The sequence below is a fragment of the Pimephales promelas genome, chromosome 19 (assembly GCF_988280905.1).
Source record: "Pimephales promelas chromosome 19, fPimPro1.hap1.1, whole genome shotgun sequence".
NCBI lineage: Eukaryota > Metazoa > Chordata > Actinopteri > Cypriniformes > Leuciscidae > Pimephales > Pimephales promelas.
This window is the reverse complement of record NC_142787.1, coordinates 15,423,234-15,446,523: the sequence shown is the minus strand read 5'-3', so window position 1 is coordinate 15,446,523 and position 23,290 is coordinate 15,423,234. Positions and strand designations below refer to the sequence as shown.

The window sequence follows — 23,290 nt, the reverse complement described above, 5'->3', positions numbered from 1 at the left end:
CGTTTGTGATCTGATTTTACATGGACACAACAAGCTTTAATCAACTGCACATTTGTGTGAAATACAGAAGCATACATTGAAGAGGTATTCAAATCACATTGATTATTAGATATATTACTTAAAATCAACCAAAAATGAGCAATACTTCAACAAATATATTGTTCATTTCAACATATACTAATACATTAAAATCAAAAGTTGTATGCATTAGTTAATCCACTGTGAACTACATGAACAACTGTATAAAGTAACATTAATAAAGGTTAATGCATGCTGTAACAAAAATAATCTTGCTCATTGTTAGTTCACATTAGCTAATGCATTAACTAATGTTAACAAATAAGACGTTTCCATTGCACTGTTAAAAAATCAGTTTTAAAATTACACTCGCATCAATCACACAATATATACAAATCAACAGAAGTTCACTATAAGACACTTATTTAAAAGCCACTCATAAAACCAACGAATTAAAATCACAACATTGTAAGCATTGTATCATACTGAACACTGATGTGACATGGCTTTGCAGATGGTTAGTAAGGCAAAGAAAGGTGTTAGTATTTAAAACACGACCTGAAGATGATGGGGGAAATGTTTGCAGGTTACGTCACAGTTCCTGATTTTCCTCCAGTTTCTGGAAGACGGCGAGACTGCGGAGTTGAGACTGCAGCTCTCCATCTTTCCACACGATGAGCAGGTGATCCGTGGAGCAGGTGACCAGACCCTTCTCCTTAAAACTCAGGAACATCTAGAACACAAGCCACATTAAACGAGTCCCTTAGTAACGTATCCACATTACTTTTACCGTAAGAGTAACGCTTGCCTTTTGTAATATGAATGTTTTTGGCTTCGATGAACGTGATCGCGCCGAGTCCAGTGCAACGTGTTCCCTGATCAACGTCTTTGTTGATCCTGAGACAACATTCCAATCAACCAATCAGATTTGAGGGACAAGTTTACAATTTTGTTAAGTTTAGGCTTAAAAGCAGGGTTATGTGCTTCTACATCAGAGTTAGGGATGACTTATGGGTAGGGATAGGGTTAGGACTACATTTTAGCACAGGAAAGTTGTTCCAGCTCAACAAAATATGTTGATCCAGGAACACGTCTTGGCAAAATCTCGATGACCGCCTGGCTTCCGCTTTCAGTTATTTTTAGCTATAGCCTACAAAACAGCTTGTTATGCTGCTTGCAAAGTGGTATTTCCATATTATTTTAATATATTGTCGTAGTTATAAACACTGTTTTGCATACATTCACAGATAGCTTCCATGTTGGAAAAAAGTAGGTGGATAAATACATTTTTGTTCTATTTTTGTTATTCATAAGTTAACTGCCTTTAATATAAGCCATAAACTGAGTGACATATTCTGTGTTAAAGGTACAATTCTTCAGGTTGTAGAAGTTATTTCCATCACACTATTTTATATTTTAGTGACTAATTTGTGAATTCAATATGATTTCAATATTGCCACTGATGATTCGGCTGGACCTTTGTAAAAACTTTAAGTTTCCACACAAATCACGTCGTAATTAATATTTCGTAATTAGATTGCCTCACATAACTTATGAGTATAACTAAAGCAGAAAGAATTGGCACGTTTGAATATTTGATTTGACACTTCAGGACAACTAAAATGTTTTTTGTTGACAAATCAAATTATGCACTAAATAAACGATTGTCTTTCATTAACTCAACGTGCATAAAATCCAGCTTACGTAACTGAAAGTGTCTGCCTTCATATGATGCCGTAGTAGTAGATTCAAGGCAAACATTTACTCGTTTTTTTTAACATTGTATTCAAGTTCCCTGGGAGTTGAACCCGTGACCTTGGCATTGCTGGAGCCAAATCTCTAGCAGCGACAGGAACTAGAACATTCTTAAACTTTATACACAGAACTAATAATAGAAGTGTAGGTCATTAGATGAAGTCTCAATTCGCCTCTTTTCCTGTCCTCCACCCCTCTCATCCTCTTTCTTCTGACGTTTCTGTTTCAGGGTTAAAAATGCTACCGTAAGTCAAATCTGCTCCTGTTAGCCACCACTGCCTTGGCCAAACAAACATTTTCATAGTCAGGAAAAGGGTTTAAAGGTAAACTATATATGTATATATAAAGTTAAAATTCCAGCCAAGCTCAGATTTGAATGTGTAATAAGAGATTGAACATACCTTAAAAGAACAGTAATCAATTGCTCACCCCTCTGTTTATTTTTTATATGTATGCCACTAAGATAAGCCAATAATAAAGTTTATTGAAACATGCGATATGACTTCATAAAATAATGCTAATGTGATGGGTGTGCTTGTGAAACAGACCACATGTCAGGTGATCAATGCGAAAGTTGACTCGTATGTAGATCACATCCTTCAGTCTGTCAGAAAGTTTAATTAAACTGCAGGTCAAAACGATTCTCTGCTCCATCCAGAATCAATGACTCCTAATAAGACACTGTTTCTGCGCTCATAATCAAAAGCTTTCATCTAAAAATAGTTCATGAAACTAGGTCGACACCACTAGTCAAAGAAAAATCATCCATGCCACATGACCCACATGTGTACTGTACCTGCACAGCTCCAGAATGACCAATCAGATCACCGTTCAGTTGCAGCGAGCGCAGACCAGGGACTTCTGGGAGTTTCGTGACAGGAGGGCATGACTGCTTACTGGACCTGCCAAAAGTGCCAAACATGCCAAAAAAACCTGAAAGAGAAAGCAAACATCTCAGTTGGCCAAACCATTCGAACAATACACTGAATTCATGATAATATAAAATCACTATGATTCATTTAGACTTTTAAAGAAATACAAGCTTCTCTTTTCAGTCATATTTGTTAAAAAAAAAAAGGGAAAACATTTATTAAACTTTGTCCTCATTTAATTCATGTTCATGATGTTAGTTCACAACTTCAGAACTTTTGATTTAACATTGAAATAAACATTTACTAAAAGTAATTCATGCTGTAGAAGTATTGTTCATTGTTAGTTCATGTGTTACCATTATAACTAAATCATTTTAATATTAAAGGTATATTTAATGTATATATGCAAGGGATACAGTCATCCAGACATTATCCCAAAATTACAATTGCTGCAATAGGCCAATCATAATCAAGGATCCCCGAGTAATAATTATCAATAGTATAACTCGTTCATCAAAATGAAAGAATCTTTTCCCGAGTCAACTCATTCATTTCGTTCGTTGAATGAACTAAATGTCACGAAAAAAGATTTGTTCATTTTGATAAACGAATTCAAACAGGAGTCACGAACGTGCATCACAGAACATTTGATCTTATAAAACTTAAACTTTGTTGTATTTTTTTTTAATGAGCGATCATTTCACTTGATAAGAAGATATTCATTGTCTGGAATCGTTTAAAGCCCTTTGAACAGTATGCAGTTTGTACTGAAACTCTCATTTGGACCTTGAACCATTTGGTTCCCATGAAAGTTCATTATATGGAGAAAATCCTGGAATGTTTTCATCAAAAACCATAATTTCTTTTGGACATGGATGGACATCTTGGATAACATGGGGTGAGTAAATTACAGTATGAGCAAAAGTTTTTTTTTTCAGTTCAGTCAGCAACTGGACTGAACCACATGTAAACACACACACACATCCTCTGCACAGGATGGCGAGATGAATGATGATATGAGAACATCTGGATCAATGTCAGAAAGAGGGAAGGAAGGATGTGGGTTGTGATGGAAAGAGGAAAGGGGTGAGAGATCAGGCGGATGGAAAGAGCTGTGAAAGGGGGCGTGTCCAGCTCACCTGAGGAGGCGGGTTCAGCAGGAAGGGGGAGGTCCTGTAACTCCCACATCCTCACACTGCCGTCCTCAGAGCACGACATCAACTGCCTGAACACACATCAAACACTTCGCTTTACTCAATCGCTTCACAAAATATGTTTTGGAGAAAGTGTCAGATTGCCTTTCATACCCGTCCTTTTGCAGCATGGTGTGCAAGACACAAGAATCATGGGCGATCTTCCTATACGCCACCACGCACTTTCTCGGCACATCATAAACATACAGACCACTGCCGACAGCTGCCACTATAAACTGAGACAACATTTATATGACGCATACGTGCATTTTCTCTATTTATAATGGAACGTGAGTTTCTAAACGCTGCTTTACCTCTCCATCTGAGCTCATGTGTTGAATGGACTTCTCGATCGGTTTCTGTTGAGTCAGTCTGACCTCTGATTGGTTGTCTACTGCTGGCTCCTCCCACACAATGTGCTCATAAGCCTGGATCGTCCAATCCACTGAATCCCAGATGATGAGCTCACCGATATGAGAGCCACTCGCAAACAAGCCGTCTGAGATGAACAATAAGCATACTAAATACGACAATACTCAACACACACTGGTAGTAGATACAAAACTATCTTAAAGCGTCAGTTCACCCAAAAATAAAAATTCTGTCAGTATTTACTCACCCTCATGTTCTTCCAAACCTCTATGTGTTTATTTGTTCTGCTGAACACAAAGGAAGATATTTGGAAGAATGTTTTAATCAAACAGATCTCATTCCCCATTGACTTCCATATAGTAGGAAAAAATAAATACTATGGTAGTCAATGGGGAATGAGATCTGTTTGATTAAAACATTCTTCCAAATATCTTCCTTTGTGTTCAGCCGAACAAATAAACACATAGAGGTTTGGAACAACAATATTTTTGGGTGAACTAACCCTTTAATGTGTGTATGGGGAATGAAAATAGGATTGATTTCCAAGAAATGTCTCACCGTTGATGTTGATGAGAGAACGGATGGTGTCACGATGGTCAGCGAGATGACGCATGGCCATAACCACAATGTCGGAGCCCGACAGGTTCAACTTAAAAATCACTGAAACGTCAGAAATCCCTTCAGATCATTCATTTAACTAAAAGCAAACTTAACAATGAAAATAACCACAGCTATAATGTAAAGGTTATTACTACTCATTTTTAAACTGAACCAAAAAGGTTTTTTTTAGGTATTCAACATCTTAAAAAATGATTTTTCAGTTACCAATCTCTTTATCCATGGCAGCTGCAATGAAGTTCTTGGGTAGCTCCAGCATGGCTGAGATTCCTTCAGAATGAAGCAGAAAATGGATTCAAATAATTCTATTTATATACACTGTACATATACTGTTCAAAAGTTTTTTTTTTAAGAAATGATTACCTTTATTCAGCAAAGATCCATTCAATTTATAAAAACTGACAGTAAGGCCATTTATAGTGCTGCAAAAGAATTATATTCTATTTCTATTCATATTTCTATTCAAAAGATCTTTCCGTTCAAATAATCCTGAAAATCTGAATCTCTTGTGGTTTAAAAACAAAAACAAAATTGAGCAGAACAGCTCTTTTCAACAATAATAAATGTTTCTTGAGCAGCAAGTCAGCATATTAGATTGTTTTCTGAAGGATCATGTGACACTGAAGACTGGAGGACTGATGCTGAAAATTCAGCTTTGATCACACAGTAGTATTTTACATTTTAGCTGTGTGTGTGTATACCTTCATCACTGTGATGAACTGTTTTACACTGCAGCTCAAAGTCTCTGTTCCAAACACACAGTTCATTTCCACCCGAGAGCCACACGTCCAAGCGATCCAACACCAGCAAACACTGAAAAACACACACATCAATCAGTGTGCAAACACACAGAATCCACCTACACACACTGAAAGAGGAACAAACCTGATTACATACACAATCCAAACCATCTGCAAACTGAAACAGGAATGTGGCCACACACACGGTTGACGTACTATACCTTCACAGAGGACTGGAGATCAGATATATTCTGCACTCGGTTTCCTGAATCTGTATCCCATAACTGCTGTAGAATTAAGGACAACCATCAACACAACTCACACACACACACACTTCAGCAGCCCGTGTGTGTATAAAAGGATACACTGAGTGTTCGGTCTGATGATGCTGTAATGAGAGCTGTGTGTGTGTTTCCGCCTCTGATGATGGTGTATGATGTCATTGCAGTGATCTGCTGCGTATGGCCGCGCAACTCCAACAAACAATCACCAGTCTGAAACACACACACACAAACAAATTCTGCTGTTTCTTTTTCTTTTTCACTTTCCACAGAAAAACTCCCTTCTCAAACTGTTGCACTGTTGCAAGATTAAATATTTAAATTCATCAAATTAAATATTGTCTAGATATAAATGAGTTAGATGTGATTATCCACAATTAATCGATTTGACAGCACTCATTTATATATATGAGTGCTGTTTTATATATATATATATATATATATATATGAGTGCTGTCATTTAATATATTACTGTCACAATTAATCGATTTGACAGCACTCATATATATATATAAATGAGTGCTGTCAAATCGATTAATTGTGATTAATCGTATCTAACATAAATACATTTTTGTTTACATCATATGTGTGTGTACAATAATATATATTATTGTGTACATATATATTATTTGTGCCCGTTCTCATCCCAAGGCGTCATATTTGATGATTTTGCCAAAGCGTAGACATCCAACGCACATGGCACCCTTTAGCGTCAAATGAAACGCAGATATATATGGGGCAGAAGGCGCCTCCTAGTGGTCGAACCCTAACCCTACCCCATACCTAAACCTACCATAACCGAAGCGTCTCAATTGACGGTAAAGGATACCATGTGCGTTGGATGTCTACGCTTTGGCAAAAGTGTCGTATATGACGTCTTGGGATGAGAATGTGTTGATTATTTATATATTATATATCTGTGTGTGTATAAACTGTAGACACGCACACACAGACATACACACATATATACACTCACCGGCCACTTTATTAGGTACCCCATGCTAGTAACGGGTTGGACCCCCTTTTGCCTTCAGAACTGCCTCAATTCTTCGTGGCATAGATTCAACAAGGTGCTGGAAGCATTCCTCAGGGAGTTTGGTCCATATTGACATGATGGCATCACACAGTTGCCGCAGATTTGTCAGCTGCACATCCATGATGCGAATCTCCCGTTCCACCACATCCCAAAGATGCTCTATTGGGTTGAGATCTGGTGACTGTGGAGGCCATTTGAGTACAGCGAACTCATTGTCATGTTCAAGAAACCAGTCTGAGATGATTCCAGCTTTATGACATGGCGCATTATTCTGCTGAAAGTAGCCATCAGAAGTTGGGTACATTGTGGTCATAAAGGGATGGACATGGTCAGCAACAATACTCAGGTAGGCTGTGGCATTGCAACGATGCTCAATTGGTACCAAGGGGCCCAAAGAGTGCCAAGAAAATATTCCCCACACCATGACACCACCACCACCAGCCTGAACCGTTGATACAAGGCAGGATGGATCCATGCTTTCATGTTGTAGACGCCAAATTCTGACCCTACCATCCGAATGTCGCAGCTGAAATCGAGACTCATTAGACCAGGCAACGTTTTTCCAATCTTCTATTGTCCAATTTCGATGAGCTTGTGCAAATTGTAGCCTCAGTTTCCTGTTCTTAGCTGAAAGGAGTGGCACCCGTTGTGGTCTTCTGCTACTGTAGCCCATCTGCCTCAAAGTTCGACGTACTGTGCGTTCAGAGATGCTCTTCTGCCCACCTTGGTTGTAACGGGTGGTTATTTGAGTCACTGTTGCCCTTCTATCAGCTCGAACCAGTCTGGCCATTCTCCTCTGACCTCTGGCATCAACAAGGCATTTCCGCCCACAGAACTGCCGCTCACTGGATGTTTTTTCTTTTTCGGACCATTCTCTGTAAACCCTAGAGATGGTTGTGCGTGAAAATCCCAGTAGATTAGCAGTTTCTGAAATACTCAGACCAGCCCTTCTGGCACCAACAATCATGCCATGTTCAAAGTCACTCAAATCACCTTTCTTCCCCATACTGATGCTCGGTTTGAACTGCAGGAGATTGTCTTGACCATGTCTACATGCCTAAATGCACTGAGTTGCCGCCATGTGATTGGCTGCTTAGAAATTAAGTGTTAACGAGCAGTTGGACAGGTGTACCTAATAAAGTGGCCGGTGAGTGTACATATAATATAGTATATATATATACGTGATTAATCGTGATTAAGCAATTTAAATGTACTAATTATTATTAGTAGTACTAAAATTAAATAATAGTATTATTGTCAGTATTATTAGTAATATTAGTTATTATACTACTTATGCCAAAAGACAATCAACCAGCACCAGACTGACTACCATATCATTAACAAATGATTAGCATATTCAAGAAGTTCAGTTCTGCTCACCTCAATATTCCAAATCAGCACCTGACCATCGTCTCCAGCAGATGCAAACCTGACATCACAAAACACACACTTTATCTGCATGAACTAGTGAATAAATCAAACCTTAAAGCACAAAATATACCAAACATCACAGTAGCACTTTATTTTACAGTACATGCACTGCACTTCTGATGTACTTACCCATGAAAGCAACTTAAGGTAACGAACTACAACATGGGTTAAGGTTAGGTTCAGGATTAGTACCTAGTTATTACTCAGTAAGTGTCACTACTACAATATAGTACATTTGCGAAATAGAACTGTAAAATAAAGTGCAACCAACACCGCCTGTTTGAAATAAAAAGCATGCACTAGAACGGTTCTCTCCTGATTGTATCTTAACAAACGCTGAGGTCACCTTTGACCTCTCGAGCTCAGAAAGGAATTGTCTGCAGGAAGAACAGGAGAATGAAACTATGATAAAGGGATGAGACAGAGGAAGTATGAAAGGGCTTGGAGAAGAGAAACAGGACTCGGGACTCTAAAAGCAATCAGTGACGTTCTGCACACTGCCTTCACCTGAAACACTCCTACTGAACCCAGATCCCCAGGAGCAGCCAGCCGTAACACATACACACACACACCTACCCTGCGCTGTGTGTGTGTGTGTGTGTTTGTATATACATGGGCTTTTTTAAATCAGTTAATGCAGACAGGCCCAGAGTTGATGGACACTATCAAGTGTATGTTGAAGTGCACACACACCAAACTCCCTGAAGCTGTGATGATTAAGCTCTTGTCACGCTCCGGGAGTTTGCTTTTGACTCGGTCTTAGCTGTCAATCACTGGTCAGAGGCAGAAGAAGAGGATTGCTTACCTTAAGTCATCAATCTGCACCAGAAATCGAACAATGTCAAAGTGTCCTTTCAGCACCTGCATCTCCGTGAAACAGTTTTTGGGCTGTTCCTCCCCAATGAACAGCACCGCGCTCTTCTGCCCACGGAGAGAATATAATAGACAAACGAATCATTGCTTCAATCTAGCACAGAATGTGCTGAAATGACTGCTGTTCGCTGGACTGCGTCGGCCTGTCTTTAAGAGAACTGGACGTTGAAACTTGCTTCTTATCTTCTGCTTATTGCTAAATAATGCCAACAAAACTCCTTTTTGTACTCCTTTTTGTCCAGCCTAACATTTCTATGCTGTATTATTAAATAAAACACATTTTGTTCAGAAGTTAGGTTAGAAATTAAAGTTTCACAGAGGTTGCATATATTTGATAAGAAATACAGTAAAACAGTATGATTGTGAAATATTATTCAAATTTAAATGAACTGGTTTCTGTTGTTATACATTTTAAAATATCATTTCGGGGTTTACTCACACATTACTTGTATAAGTAATGTATACTTTTATTTAGCAAATGCACTTTAAATTGATTTAAAAAGACCATTTAAAACTAATTAATCAATATTATAAAAAGTTATATTTATAAAAAATGCTTTATTTATTAAAGAGCCTGAAAAAAAAACAAATCAGTTTCCACCAAAAGACCACCAACTGTTTTCAACATTAATAATAATAAGAAATTATTCTTGAGCAGCAAATCAGCATATTAGAATGACACACACACACACACACAAACACACACATATATATATATATATATATATATATATATATATATAGCTTGTTTGGGCCTACTGCTTACTGAATCATGGAAAAACGGATATTTGATGGAAAAGTTGTTTTTTAATAAACATCTCGCACGACTCTTGCAAGTCTGAACTGTCAATCCTGGTATAGTTATATCTATAGTTTCTATAGTATGCTATCATTGATGGATGGTACATTGCACTTAAACACTTAATGGCATTCCGTAATATAATCTTAAAGAGGGATGAAAAGACAGCAGTTTCATAGAATGACTCATGTCCACTGTATGTGTGGTTTATTGTCTTGTACTCACCTCCACTGTCCCCTGCGCCTCTCGACCCCCCAGAATCCATCGCAGCATGCTGCTCTTCTAAATCACAACTGATTTTACATGCAAACTAATAATAAGGCAAATCAGTGTATCTGCATATTGCGAAACCGCCTGGCGGAGACGCGCGCTGCGTTCTGTTGATACTCTTTATTAAAACACAATATCAGTCACGTCAACTGAATCTCTATTGGAATGTATTTACAACTGTGCCACATCGAAACACTGTAGCGAGATATGACTGACAGGACGCGTCTGATAGGCTACAATGTGTCAGTTCTGCTCCGGTTCTACTTTCGATCCAAAAAAACACTTCAGTTACACCGGGTAAATGAGTCAAATCACTGTCGATGTTCGGAAACTTTCATGTAAAATCATTTTTTACCACTCTGAGAGCATTTTCGACCAGCTATGTCTCTCTATGACAGCAACATATCAGCTGCTGACTATAAACAACCTGCGAAGTGCGAACTCATGTGACTAACTACGGAAGCTTCAAGGGGACACATGTGACCCACAGTGTTTTCGAAGTGAAAAACACCAATGGATTCTAGATGCAATCTGCGATTTTGTGTTTATGTATATTTTTTTCCTCAAGCTAAACTCTTTTAGATCATGCTTAAAATTATTATGTATTGTATTTTTATCATCATAATAGCTAATCATTATTTTGAATTGTATTGCTGGTGGTATTGTGATTTATTACAAAAACAAAACATTTTATGTAAACAACATTATTATTGTTGTTGTTGTTGTTATCAGTAGGCCTAGTAGTAGTAGTAGTATTTTAAATGTTTGTTATTGCTGGTTTATATAGGCTATATTAAATAAAATAAAAACCGTTCCACCCCAGTGACAGCTTTTTTTCTGACAGTGTTGTTATTATTATTATTATTATTATTATTATTATTATTATTATTATTATTATTATTATTATTATTATTATTATTATTATTATTATTATTATTATTATTATTATTATAAATATTGCATGTCTTGTGGTTTATCACGCAACCGCTAGATGGCAGTATAAACCAACTCGAAACCCCCGTTGTGGAGGCCGTACACGCCTGTGAACTGAGAATCTAACGAGGTTATCCACAGCTTCAGGGATTTCATTCAGTATATTCGAGCATAAATGTCTGTGATCTCTTCCCAAATGTATTATTCACACGCATAAAGCCAACAGTATGGCATTTGGCTACAGTATCGCACCTACCTAATAATCAAGTAAATTGATTAAAGTGGGCCTAATCCTTTCTCAATTGCGACATTCTGCCTCTAGTCTATAAAAGAATGAGAGTGATGGACTCTGTGTGTATGCCGAGTAATTATTTAAGGATTACCATCACTTCACTTTACAGAGATGTGGCCCCTCTCAAAATCCCACAGGGCCCGTGTGACCCTTCGACGCACACACACACGAAGAGAGAGAGACAGAGAGAGAGAGAGAGAGAGAGAGAGAGAGAGAGAGAGAGAGAGAGAGAGAGAATACAGGCCCACACACTCACAGATGAGGGAATCGCGTGTGTTCTCAGATAGAGACGAGTGTGTGAGCGAGTGTGACCTTCATGCTGAGCTCTAGCGTTGATTTCTGATTTAGTGTCAATCCGCTGCGCTTGTCATGCCAGGCGAGGTGCTTTCCACAAGGTAATAGAAAAACTCAAGGGCAGAGAGAGAGCTAGGCGAGGGGAGGAGATGGAGGGAGATGTAACTGTGTTGGTTATCTGAACAAGGGCCACAAAACAACAGGAATGTCAAAATGCAGAAGATATAGGGATTTAAAGAAATGTTGGCAATTAAAAGTTAATTTACATTCCATTTTTCGCCCAAAAAAAACAAAACGTAAGGGGTACCACTGTCGTTTTTTTTTTTTCGGGCCGAATTTTTGAGTTTCGATATCTCAGCTCTGGAAGGGGCTAGAGCCTCCATTTTTGCACTCAGGTCTAAGTCTCATGGCCCTCTATCAGAATCCAGAGGTTTGGGAAGATTGGAGAAACTTAATTTTTCGCCCCAAAAAAAAAAAAAAACGTAAGGGGTACCACTGTCGGTTTTTTTTTTCGGGCCAAATTTTTGAGTTTCGATATCTCATCTCTGGAAGGGGCTAGAGCCTCCATTTTTGCACTCAGGTCTAAGTCTCATGGCCCTCTATCAGAATCCAGAGTTTTGGGAAGATTGGAGAAACTTAATTTTTCGCCCAAAAAAAAAAACCGTAAGGGGTACCACTGTCGTTTTTTTTTTCGGGCCGAATTTTTGAGTTTCGATATCTCAGCTCTGGAAGGAGCTAGAGCCTCCATTTTTGCACTCAGGTCTAAGTCTCATGGCTCTCTATCAGAATCCAGAGTTTTGGGAAGATTGGAGAAACTTAATTTTTCGCCCAAAAAAAAAAAAAACGTAAGGGGTACCACTGTCGTTTTTTTTTTCGGGCCGAATTTTTGAGTTTCGATATCTCAGCTCTGGAAGGGTCTAGAGCCTCCATTTTTGCACTCAGGTCTAAGTCTCATGGCCCTCTATCAGAATCCAGAGGTTTGGGAAGATTGGAGAAACTTAATTTTTCGCCCCCAAAAAAAAAACGTAAGGGGTACCACTGTCGGTTTTTTTTTTTCGGGCCGAATTTTTGAGTTTCGATATCTCAGCTCTGGAAGGGGCTAGAGCCTCCATTTTTGCACTCAGGTCTAAGTCTCATGGCCCTCTATCAGAATCCAGAGTTTTGGGAAGATTGGAGAAACTTAATTTTTCGCCCCCAAAAAAAAACGTAAGGGGTACCACTGTCGTTTTTTTTTTTTCGGGCCGAACTTTTGAGTTTCGATATCTCAGCTCTGGAAGGGGCTAGAGCCTCCATTTTTGCACTCAGGTCTAAGTCTCGTGGCCCTCTATCAGAATCCAGAGTTTTGGGAAGATTGGAGAAACTTAATTTTTCGCCCAAAAAAAAAAAAACGTAAGGGGTACCACTGTCGTTTTTTTTTCGGGCCGAATTTTTGAGTTTCGATATCTCAGCTGTGGAAGGGGCTAGAGCCTCCATTTTTGCACTCAGGTCTAAGTCTCATGGCCCTCTATCAGAATCCAGATTTTTGGGAAGATTGGAGAAACTTAATTTTTTGCCCAAAAAAAAAACGTAAGGGGTACCACTGTCGTTTTTTTTTTTTTCGGGCCGAATTTTTGAGTTTCGATATCTCAGCTCTGGAAGGGGCTAGAGCCTCCATTTTTGCACTCAGGTCTAAGTCTCATGGTCCTCTATCAGAATCCAGAGTTTTTGGAAGATTGGAGAAACTTAATTTTTCACCCAAAAAAAAAAAACGTAAGGGGTACCACTGTCGTTTTTTTTCGGGCCAAATTTTTGAGTTTCGATATCTCAGCTCTGGAAGGAGCTAGAGCCTCCATTTTTGCACTCAGGTCTAAGTCTCATTGCCCTCTATCAGAATCCAGAGTTTTGGGAAGATTGGAGAAACTTAATTTTTCGCCCAAAAAAAAAAAAACGTAAGGGGTACCACTGTCGTTTTTTTTTTCGGGCCGAATTTTTGAGTTTCGATATCTCAGCTCTGGAAGGAGCTAGAGCCTCCATTTTTGCACTCAGGTCTAAGTCTCATGGCCCTCTATCAGAATCCAGAGTTTTGGGAAGATTGGAGAAACTTAATTTTTCGCCCAAAAAAAAAAAAAAACGTAAGGGGTACCACTGTCGTTTTTTTTTTTCGGGCCGAATTTTTGAGTTTCGATATCTCAGCTCTGGAAGGGGCTAGAGCCTCCATTTTTGCACTCAGGTCTAAGTCTCATGGCCCTCTATCAGAATCCAAATGTTTGGGAAGATTGGAGAAACTTAATTTTTCGCCCCCAAAAAAAAACGTAAGGGGTACCACTGTCGGTTTTTTTTTTCGGGCCGAATTTTTGAGTTTCGATATCTCAGCTCTGGAAGGGGCTAGATCCTCCATTTTTGCACTCAGGTCTAAGTCTCATGGCCCTCTATCAGAATCCAGAGTTTTGGGAAGATTGGAGAAACTTAATTTTTCGCCCCAAAAAAAAACGTAAGGGGTACCACTGTCGTTTTTTTTTTCGGGCCGAACTTTTGAGTTTCGATATCTCAGCTCTGGAAGGGGCTAGAGCCTCCATTTTTGCATTCAGGTCTAAGTCTCATGGCCCTCTATCAGAATCCAGAATTTTGGGAAGATTGGAGAAACTTAATTTTTCACCCAAAAAAAAAAAAAACGTAAGGGGTACCACTGTCGTTTTTTTTCGGGCCGAATTTTTGAGTTTCGATATCTCAGCTCTGGAAGGGGCTAGAGCCTCCATTTTTGCATTCAGGTCTAAGTCTCATGGCCCTCTATCAGAATCCAGAGTTTTGGGAAGATTGGAGAAACTTAATTTTTCACCCAAAAAAAAAAAACGTAAGGGGTACCACTGTCGTTTTTTTTTTCGGGCCGAATTTTTGAGTTTCGATATCTCAGCTCTGGAAGGGGCTAGAGCCTCCATTTTTGCACTCAGGTCTAAATCTCATGACCCTCTATCAGAATCCAGAGTTTTGGGAAAATTGGAGAAACTTAAATTTTCGCCAAAAAAAAAAACAAAAACGTAAGGGGTACCACTGTCGTTTTTTTTTTTCGGGCCGAATTTTTGAGTTTCGATATCTCAGCTCTGGAAGGGGCTAGAGCCTCCATTTTTGCACTCAGGTCTAAGTCTCATGGCCCTCTATCAGAATCCAGAGTTTTGGGAAGATTGGAGAAACTTAATTTTTCACCCAAAAAAAAAAAACGTAAGGGGTACCACTGTCGTTTTTTTTTTTCGGGCCGAATTTTTGAGTTTCGATATCTCAGCTCTGGAAGGGGCTAGAGCCTCCATTTTTGCACTCAGGTCTAAGTCTCATGGCCCTCTATCAGAATCCAGAGTTTTGGGAAGATTGGAGAAACTTAATTTTTCGCCCAAAAAAAAAACGTAAGGGGTACCACTGTCGTTTTTTTTTTTTCGGGCCGAATTTTTGAGTTTCGATATCTCAGCTCTGGAAGGGGCTAGAGCCTCCATTTTTGCACTCAGGTCTAAGTCTCATGGCCCTCTATCAGAATCCAGAGTTTTGGGAAGATTGAAGAAACTTAATTTTTCGCCCAAAAAAAAAAACGTAAGGGGTACCACTGTCGTTTTTTTTTTCGGGCCGAATTTTTGAGTTTCGATATCTCAGCTCTGGAAGGGGCTAGAGCCTCCATTTTTGCACTCAGGTCTAAGTCTCATGGCCCTCTATCAGAATCCAGAGTTTTGGGAAGATTGGAGAAACTTAATTTTTCGCCCAAAAAAAAAAAACGTAAGGGGTACCACTGTCGCTTTTTTTTTTCGGGCCGAATTTTTGAGTTTCGATATCTCAGCTCTGGAAGGGGCTAGAGCCTCCATTTTTGCACTCAGGTCTAAGTCTCATGGCCCTCTATCAGAATCCAGAGTTTTGGGAAGATTGGAGAAACTTAATTTTTCGCCCAAAAAAAAAAAAACGTAAGGGGTACCACTGTCGTTTTTTTTTTTCGGGCCGAATTTTCGAGTTTCGATATCTCAGCTCTGGAAGGGGCTAGAGCCTCCATTTTTGCACTCAGGTCTAAGTCTCATGGCCCTCTATCAGAATCCAGAGTTTTGGGAAGATTGGAGAAACTTAATTTTTCGCCCAAAAAAAAAAAATGTAAGGGGTACCACTGTCGTTTTTTTTTTCGGGCCGAATTTTTGAGTTTCGATATCTCAGCTCTGGAAGGGGCTAGAGCCTCCATTTTTGCACTCAGGTCTAAGTCTCATGGCCCTCTATCAGAATCCAGAGTTTTGGGAAGATTGGAGAAACTTAATTTTTCGCCCAAAAAAAAAAAACGTAAGGGGTACCACTGTCGTTTTTTTTTTTTCGGGCCGAAATTTTCGAGTTTCGATATCTCAGCTCTGGAAGGGGCTAGAGCCTCCATTTTTGCACTCAGGTCTAAGTCTCATGGCCCTCTATCAGAATCCAGAGTTTTGGGAAGATTGGAGAAACTTAATTTTTCGCCCAAAAAAAAAAAAATGTAAGGGGTACCACTGTCGTTTTTTTTTTCGGGCCGAATTTTTGAGTTTCGATATCTCAGCTCTGGAAGGGGCTAGAGCCTCCATTTTTGCACTCAGGTCTAAGTCTCATGGCCCTCTATCAGAATCCAGAGTTTTGGGAAGATTGGGGAAACTTAATTTTTCGCCCAAAAAAAAAAACGTAAGGGGTACCACTGTCGTTTTTTTTTTTCGGGGCCGAATTTTTGAGTTTCGATATCTCAGCTCTGGAAGGGGCTAGAGCCTCCATTTTTGCACTCAGGTCTAAGTCTCATGGCCCTCTATCAGAATCCAGAGTTTTGGGAAGATTGGAGAAACTTAATTTTTCGCCCAAAAAAAAAAAAAATGTAAGGGGTACCACTGTCGTTTTTTTTTTCGGGCCGAATTTTTGAGTTTCGATATCTCAGCTCTGGAAGGGGCTAGAGCCTCCATTTTTGCACTCAGGTCTAAGTCTCATGGCCCTCTATCAGAATCCAGAGTTTTGGGAAGATTGGGGAAACTTAATTTTTCGCCCAAAAAAAAAAACGTAAGGGGTACCACTGTCGTTTTTTTTTTTCGGGGCCGAATTTTTGAGTTTCGATATCTCAGCTCTGGAAGGGGCTAGAGCCTCCATTTTTGCACTCAGGTCTAAGTCTCATGGCCCTCTATCAGAATCCAGAGTTTTGGGAAGATTGGAGAAACTTAATTTTTCGCCCAAAAAAAAAAAATGTAAGGGGTACCACTGTCGTTTTTTTTTTCGGGCCGAATTTTTGAGTTTTGATATCTCAGCTCTGGAAGGGGCTAGAGCCTCCATTTTTGCACTCAGGTCTAAGTCTCATGGCCCTCTATCAGAATCCAGAGTTTTGGGAAGATTGGAGAAACTTAATTTTTCACCCAAAAAAAAAAACGTAAGGGGTACCACTGTCGTTTTTTTTTCGGGCCGAATTTTTGAGTTTTGATATCTCAGCTCTGGAAGGGGCTAGAGCCTCCATTTTTGCACTCAGGTCTAAGTCTCATGGCCCTCTATCAGAATCCAGAGTTTTGGGAAGATTGGAGAAACTTAATTTTTCGCCCAAAAAAAAAAAAATGTAAGGGGTACCACTGTCGTTTTTTTTTTCGGGCCGAATTTTTGAGTTTCGATATCTCAGCTCTGGAAGGGGCTAGAGCCTCCATTTTTGCACTCAGGTCTAAGTCTCATGGCCCTCTATCAGAATCCAGAGTTTTTGGAAGATTGGAGAAACTTAATTTTTCACCCAAAAAAAAAAAACGTAAGGGGTACCACTGTCGTTTTTTTTCGGGCCAAATTTTTGAGTTTCGATATCTCAGCTCTGGAAGGAGCTAGAGCCTCCATTTTTGCACTCAGGTCTAAGTCTCATTGCCCTCTATCAGAATCCAGAGTTTTGGGAAGATTGGAGAAACTTAATTTTTCGCCCAAAAAAAAAAAAACGTAAGGGGTACCACTGTCGTTTTTTTTTTCGGGCCGAATTTTTGAGTTTCGATATCTCAGCTCTGGAAGGAGCTAGAGCCTCCATTTTTGCACTCAGGTCTAAGTCTCATGGCCCTCTATCAGAATCCAGAGTTTTGGGAAGATTGGAGAAACTTAATTTTTCGCCCAAAAAAAAAAAAAACGTAAGGGGTACCACTGTCGTTTTTTTTTTTCGGGCCGAATTTTTGAGTTTCGATATCTCAGCTCTGGAAGGGGCTAGAGCCTCCATTTTTGCACTCAGGTCTAAGTCTCATGGCCCTCTATCAGAATCCAAATGTTTGGGAAGATTGGAGAAACTTAATTTTTCGCCCCCAAAAAAAAACGTAAGGGGTACCACTGTCGGTTTTTTTTTTCGGGCCGAATTTTTGAGTTTCGATATCTCAGCTCTGGAAGGGGCTAGATCCTCCATTTTTGCACTCAGGTCTAAGTCTCATGGCCCTCTATCAGAATCCAGAGTTTTGGGAAGATTGGAGAAACTTAATTTTTCGCCCCAAAAAAAAACGTAAGGGGTACCACTGTCGTTTTTTTTTTTCGGGCCGAACTTTTGAGTTTCGATATCTCAGCTCTGGAAGGGGCTAGAGCCTCCATTTTTGCATTCAGGTCTAAGTCTCATGGCCCTCTATCAGAATCCAGAATTTTGGGAAGATTGGAGAAACTTAATTTTTCACCCAAAAAAAAAAAAACGTAAGGGGTACCACTGTCGTTTTTTTTCGGGCCGAATTTTTGAGTTTCGATATCTCAGCTCTGGAAGGGGCTAGAGCCTCCATTTTTGCATTCAGGTCTAAGTCTCATGGCCCTCTATCAGAATCCAGAGTTTTGGGAAGATTGGAGAAACTTAATTTTTCACCCAAAAAAAAAAAACGTAAGGGGTACCACTGTCGTTTTTTTTTTCGGGCCGAATTTTTGAGTTTCGATATCTCAGCTCTGGAAGGGGCTAGAGCCTCCATTTTTGCACTCAGGTCTAAATCTCATGACCCTCTATCAGAATCCAGAGTTTTGGGAAAATTGGAGAAACTTAAATTTTCGCCAAAAAAAAAAACAAAAACGTAAGGGGTACCACTGTCGTTTTTTTTTTTCGGGCCGAATTTTTGAGTTTCGATATCTCAGCTCTGGAAGGGGCTAGAGCCTCCATTTTTGCACTCAGGTCTAAGTCTCATGGCCCTCTATCAGAATCCAGAGTTTTGGGAAGATTGGAGAAACTTAATTTTTCACCCAAAAAAAAAAAACGTAAGGGGTACCACTGTCGTTTTTTTTTTTCGGGCCGAATTTTTGAGTTTCGATATCTCAGCTCTGGAAGGGGCTAGAGCCTCCATTTTTGCACTCAGGTCTAAGTCTCATGGCCCTCTATCAGAATCCAGAGTTTTGGGAAGATTGGAGAAACTTAATTTTTCGCCCAAAAAAAAAACGTAAGGGGTACCACTGTCGTTTTTTTTTTTTCGGGCCGAATTTTTGAGTTTCGATATCTCAGCTCTGGAAGGGGCTAGAGCCTCCATTTTTGCACTCAGGTCTAAGTCTCATGGCCCTCTATCAGAATCCAGAGTTTTGGGAAGATTGAAGAAACTTAATTTTTCGCCCAAAAAAAAAAACGTAAGGGGTACCACTGTCGTTTTTTTTTTCGGGCCGAATTTTTGAGTTTCGATATCTCAGCTCTGGAAGGGGCTAGAGCCTCCATTTTTGCACTCAGGTCTAAGTCTCATGGCCCTCTATCAGAATCCAGAGTTTTGGGAAGATTGGAGAAACTTAATTTTTCGCCCAAAAAAAAAAAACGTAAGGGGTACCACTGTCGCTTTTTTTTTTCGGGCCGAATTTTTGAGTTTCGATATCTCAGCTCTGGAAGGGGCTAGAGCCTCCATTTTTGCACTCAGGTCTAAGTCTCATGGCCCTCTATCAGAATCCAGAGTTTTGGGAAGATTGGAGAAACTTAATTTTTCGCCCAAAAAAAAAAAAAACGTAAGGGGTACCACTGTCGTTTTTTTTTTTCGGGCCGAATTTTCGAGTTTCGATATCTCAGCTCTGGAAGGGGCTAGAGCCTCCATTTTTGCACTCAGGTCTAAGTCTCATGGCCCTCTATCAGAATCCAGAGTTTTGGGAAGATTGGAGAAACTTAATTTTTCGCCCAAAAAAAAAAAATGTAAGGGGTACCACTGTCGTTTTTTTTTTCGGGCCGAATTTTTGAGTTTCGATATCTCAGCTCTGGAAGGGGCTAGAGCCTCCATTTTTGCACTCAGGTCTAAGTCTCATGGCCCTCTATCAGAATCCAGAGTTTTGGGAAGATTGGAGAAACTTAATTTTTCGCCCAAAAAAAAAAAACGTAAGGGGTACCACTGTCGTTTTTTTTTTTTCGGGCCGAAATTTTCGAGTTTCGATATCTCAGCTCTGGAAGGGGCTAGAGCCTCCATTTTTGCACTCAGGTCTAAGTCTCATGGCCCTCTATCAGAATCCAGAGTTTTGGGAAGATTGGAGAAACTTAATTTTTCGCCCAAAAAAAAAAAAATGTAAGGGGTACCACTGTCGTTTTTTTTTTCGGGCCGAATTTTTGAGTTTCGATATCTCAGCTCTGGAAGGGGCTAGAGCCTCCATTTTTGCACTCAGGTCTAAGTCTCATGGCCCTCTATCAGAATCCAGAGTTTTGGGAAGATTGGGGAAACTTAATTTTTCGCCCAAAAAAAAAAACGTAAGGGGTACCACTGTCGTTTTTTTTTTTCGGGGCCGAATTTTTGAGTTTCGATATCTCAGCTCTGGAAGGGGCTAGAGCCTCCATTTTTGCACTCAGGTCTAAGTCTCATGGCCCTCTATCAGAATCCAGAGTTTTGGGAAGATTGGAGAAACTTAATTTTTCGCCCAAAAAAAAAAAAAATGTAAGGGGTACCACTGTCGTTTTTTTTTTCGGGCCGAATTTTTGAGTTTCGATATCTCAGCTCTGGAAGGGGCTAGAGCCTCCATTTTTGCACTCAGGTCTAAGTCTCATGGCCCTCTATCAGAATCCAGAGTTTTGGGAAGATTGGAGAAACTTAATTTTTCGCCCAAAAAAAAAAAACGTAAGGGGTACCACTGTCGCTTTTTTTTTTCGGGCCGAATTTTTGAGTTTCGATATCTCAGCTCTGGAAGGGGCTAGAGCCTCCATTTTTGCACTCAGGTCTAAGTCTCATGGCCCTCTATCAGAATCCAGAGTTTTGGGAAGATTGGAGAAACTTAATTTTTCGCCCAAAAAAAAAAAAACGTAAGGGGTACCACTGTCGTTTTTTTTTTTCGGGCCGAATTTTCGAGTTTCGATATCTCAGCTCTGGAAGGGGCTAGAGCCTCCATTTTTGCACTCAGGTCTAAGTCTCATGGCCCTCTATCAGAATCCAGAGTTTTGGGAAGATTGGAGAAACTTAATTTTTCGCCCAAAAAAAAAAAATGTAAGGGGTACCACTGTCGTTTTTTTTTTCGGGCCGAATTTTTGAGTTTCGATATCTCAGCTCTGGAAGGGGCTAGAGCCTCCATTTTTGCACTCAGGTCTAAGTCTCATGGCCCTCTATCAGAATCCAGAGTTTTGGGAAGATTGGAGAAACTTAATTTTTCGCCCAAAAAAAAAAAACGTAAGGGGTACCACTGTCGTTTTTTTTTTTCGGGCCGAAATTTTCGAGTTTCGATATCTCAGCTCTGGAAGGGGCTAGAGCCTCCATTTTTGCACTCAGGTCTAAGTCTCATGGCCCTCTATCAGAATCCAGAGTTTTGGGAAGATTGGAGAAACTTAATTTTTCGCCCAAAAAAAAAAAAATGTAAGGGGTACCACTGTCGTTTTTTTTTTCGGGCCGAATTTTTGAGTTTCGATATCTCAGCTCTGGAAGGGGCTAGAGCCTCCATTTTTGCACTCAGGTCTAAGTCTCATGGCCCTCTATCAGAATCCAGAGTTTTGGGAAGATTGGGGAAACTTAATTTTTCGCCCAAAAAAAAAAACGTAAGGGGTACCACTGTCGTTTTTTTTTTTCGGGGCCGAATTTTTGAGTTTCGATATCTCAGCTCTGGAAGGGGCTAGAGCCTCCATTTTTGCACTCAGGTCTAAGTCTCATGGCCCTCTATCAGAATCCAGAGTTTTGGGAAGATTGGAGAAACTTAATTTTTCGCCCAAAAAAAAAAAAAATGTAAGGGGTACCACTGTCGTTTTTTTTTTCGGGCCGAATTTTTGAGTTTCGATATCTCAGCTCTGGAAGGGGCTAGAGCCTCCATTTTTGCACTCAGGTCTAAGTCTCATGGCCCTCTATCAGAATCCAGAGTTTTGGGAAGATTGGGGAAACTTAATTTTTCGCCCAAAAAAAAAAACGTAAGGGGTACCACTGTCGTTTTTTTTTTTCGGGGCCGAATTTTTGAGTTTCGATATCTCAGCTCTGGAAGGGGCTAGAGCCTCCATTTTTGCACTCAGGTCTAAGTCTCATGGCCCTCTATCAGAATCCAGAGTTTTGGGAAGATTGGAGAAACTTAATTTTTCGCCCAAAAAAAAAAAATGTAAGGGGTACCACTGTCGTTTTTTTTTTCGGGCCGAATTTTTGAGTTTTGATATCTCAGCTCTGGAAGGGGCTAGAGCCTCCATTTTTGCACTCAGGTCTAAGTCTCATGGCCCTCTATCAGAATCCAGAGTTTTGGGAAGATTGGAGAAACTTAATTTTTCACCCAAAAAAAAAAACGTAAGGGGTACCACTGTCGTTTTTTTTTCGGGCCGAATTTTTGAGTTTTGATATCTCAGCTCTGGAAGGGGCTAGAGCCTCCATTTTTGCACTCAGGTCTAAGTCTCATGGCCCTCTATCAGAATCCAGAGTTTTGGGAAGATTGGAGAAACTTAATTTTTCGCCCAAAAAAAAAAAAATGTAAGGGGTACCACTGTCGTTTTTTTTTTCGGGCCGAATTTTTGAGTTTCGATATCTCAGCTCTGGAAGGGGCTAGAGCCTCCATTTTTGCACTCAGGTCTAAGTCTCATGGCCCTCTATCAGAATCCAGAGTTTTTGGAAGATTGGAGAAACTTAATTTTTCACCCAAAAAAAAAAAACGTAAGGGGTACCACTGTCGTTTTTTTTCGGGCCAAATTTTTGAGTTTCGATATCTCAGCTCTGGAAGGAGCTAGAGCCTCCATTTTTGCACTCAGGTCTAAGTCTCATTGCCCTCTATCAGAATCCAGAGTTTTGGGAAGATTGGAGAAACTTAATTTTTCGCCCAAAAAAAAAAAAACGTAAGGGGTACCACTGTCGTTTTTTTTTTCGGGCCGAATTTTTGAGTTTCGATATCTCAGCTCTGGAAGGAGCTAGAGCCTCCATTTTTGCACTCAGGTCTAAGTCTCATGGCCCTCTATCAGAATCCAGAGTTTTGGGAAGATTGGAGAAACTTAATTTTTCGCCCAAAAAAAAAAAAAACGTAAGGGGTACCACTGTCGTTTTTTTTTTTCGGGCCGAATTTTTGAGTTTCGATATCTCAGCTCTGGAAGGGGCTAGAGCCTCCATTTTTGCACTCAGGTCTAAGTCTCATGGCCCTCTATCAGAATCCAAATGTTTGGGAAGATTGGAGAAACTTAATTTTTCGCCCCCAAAAAAAAACGT

General features: G+C 39.9%; 1 protein-coding gene across 1 annotated transcript; it reads right to left on the bottom strand.

The window, feature by feature from the left end:
- Positions 1-11: 11 nt before the first annotated feature.
- On the bottom strand, positions 12-10,757 carry wdr41 (WD repeat domain 41). Its single transcript, XM_039681815.2, has 13 exons — positions 10,214-10,757; positions 9,122-9,237; positions 8,266-8,314; positions 5,934-6,062; positions 5,790-5,852; positions 5,530-5,641; positions 5,036-5,098; positions 4,769-4,870; positions 4,153-4,337; positions 3,953-4,074; positions 3,785-3,870; positions 2,570-2,706; positions 12-751 (listed from the first exon to the last, which is right to left on the bottom strand). The coding sequence occupies exons 1-13, from the start codon at positions 10,259-10,261 to the stop codon at positions 611-613; spliced, it is 1,353 nt and encodes a 450-aa protein (XP_039537749.2). The 5' UTR covers positions 10,262-10,757; the 3' UTR covers positions 12-610.
- Positions 10,758-23,290: the final 12,533 nt, after the last annotated feature.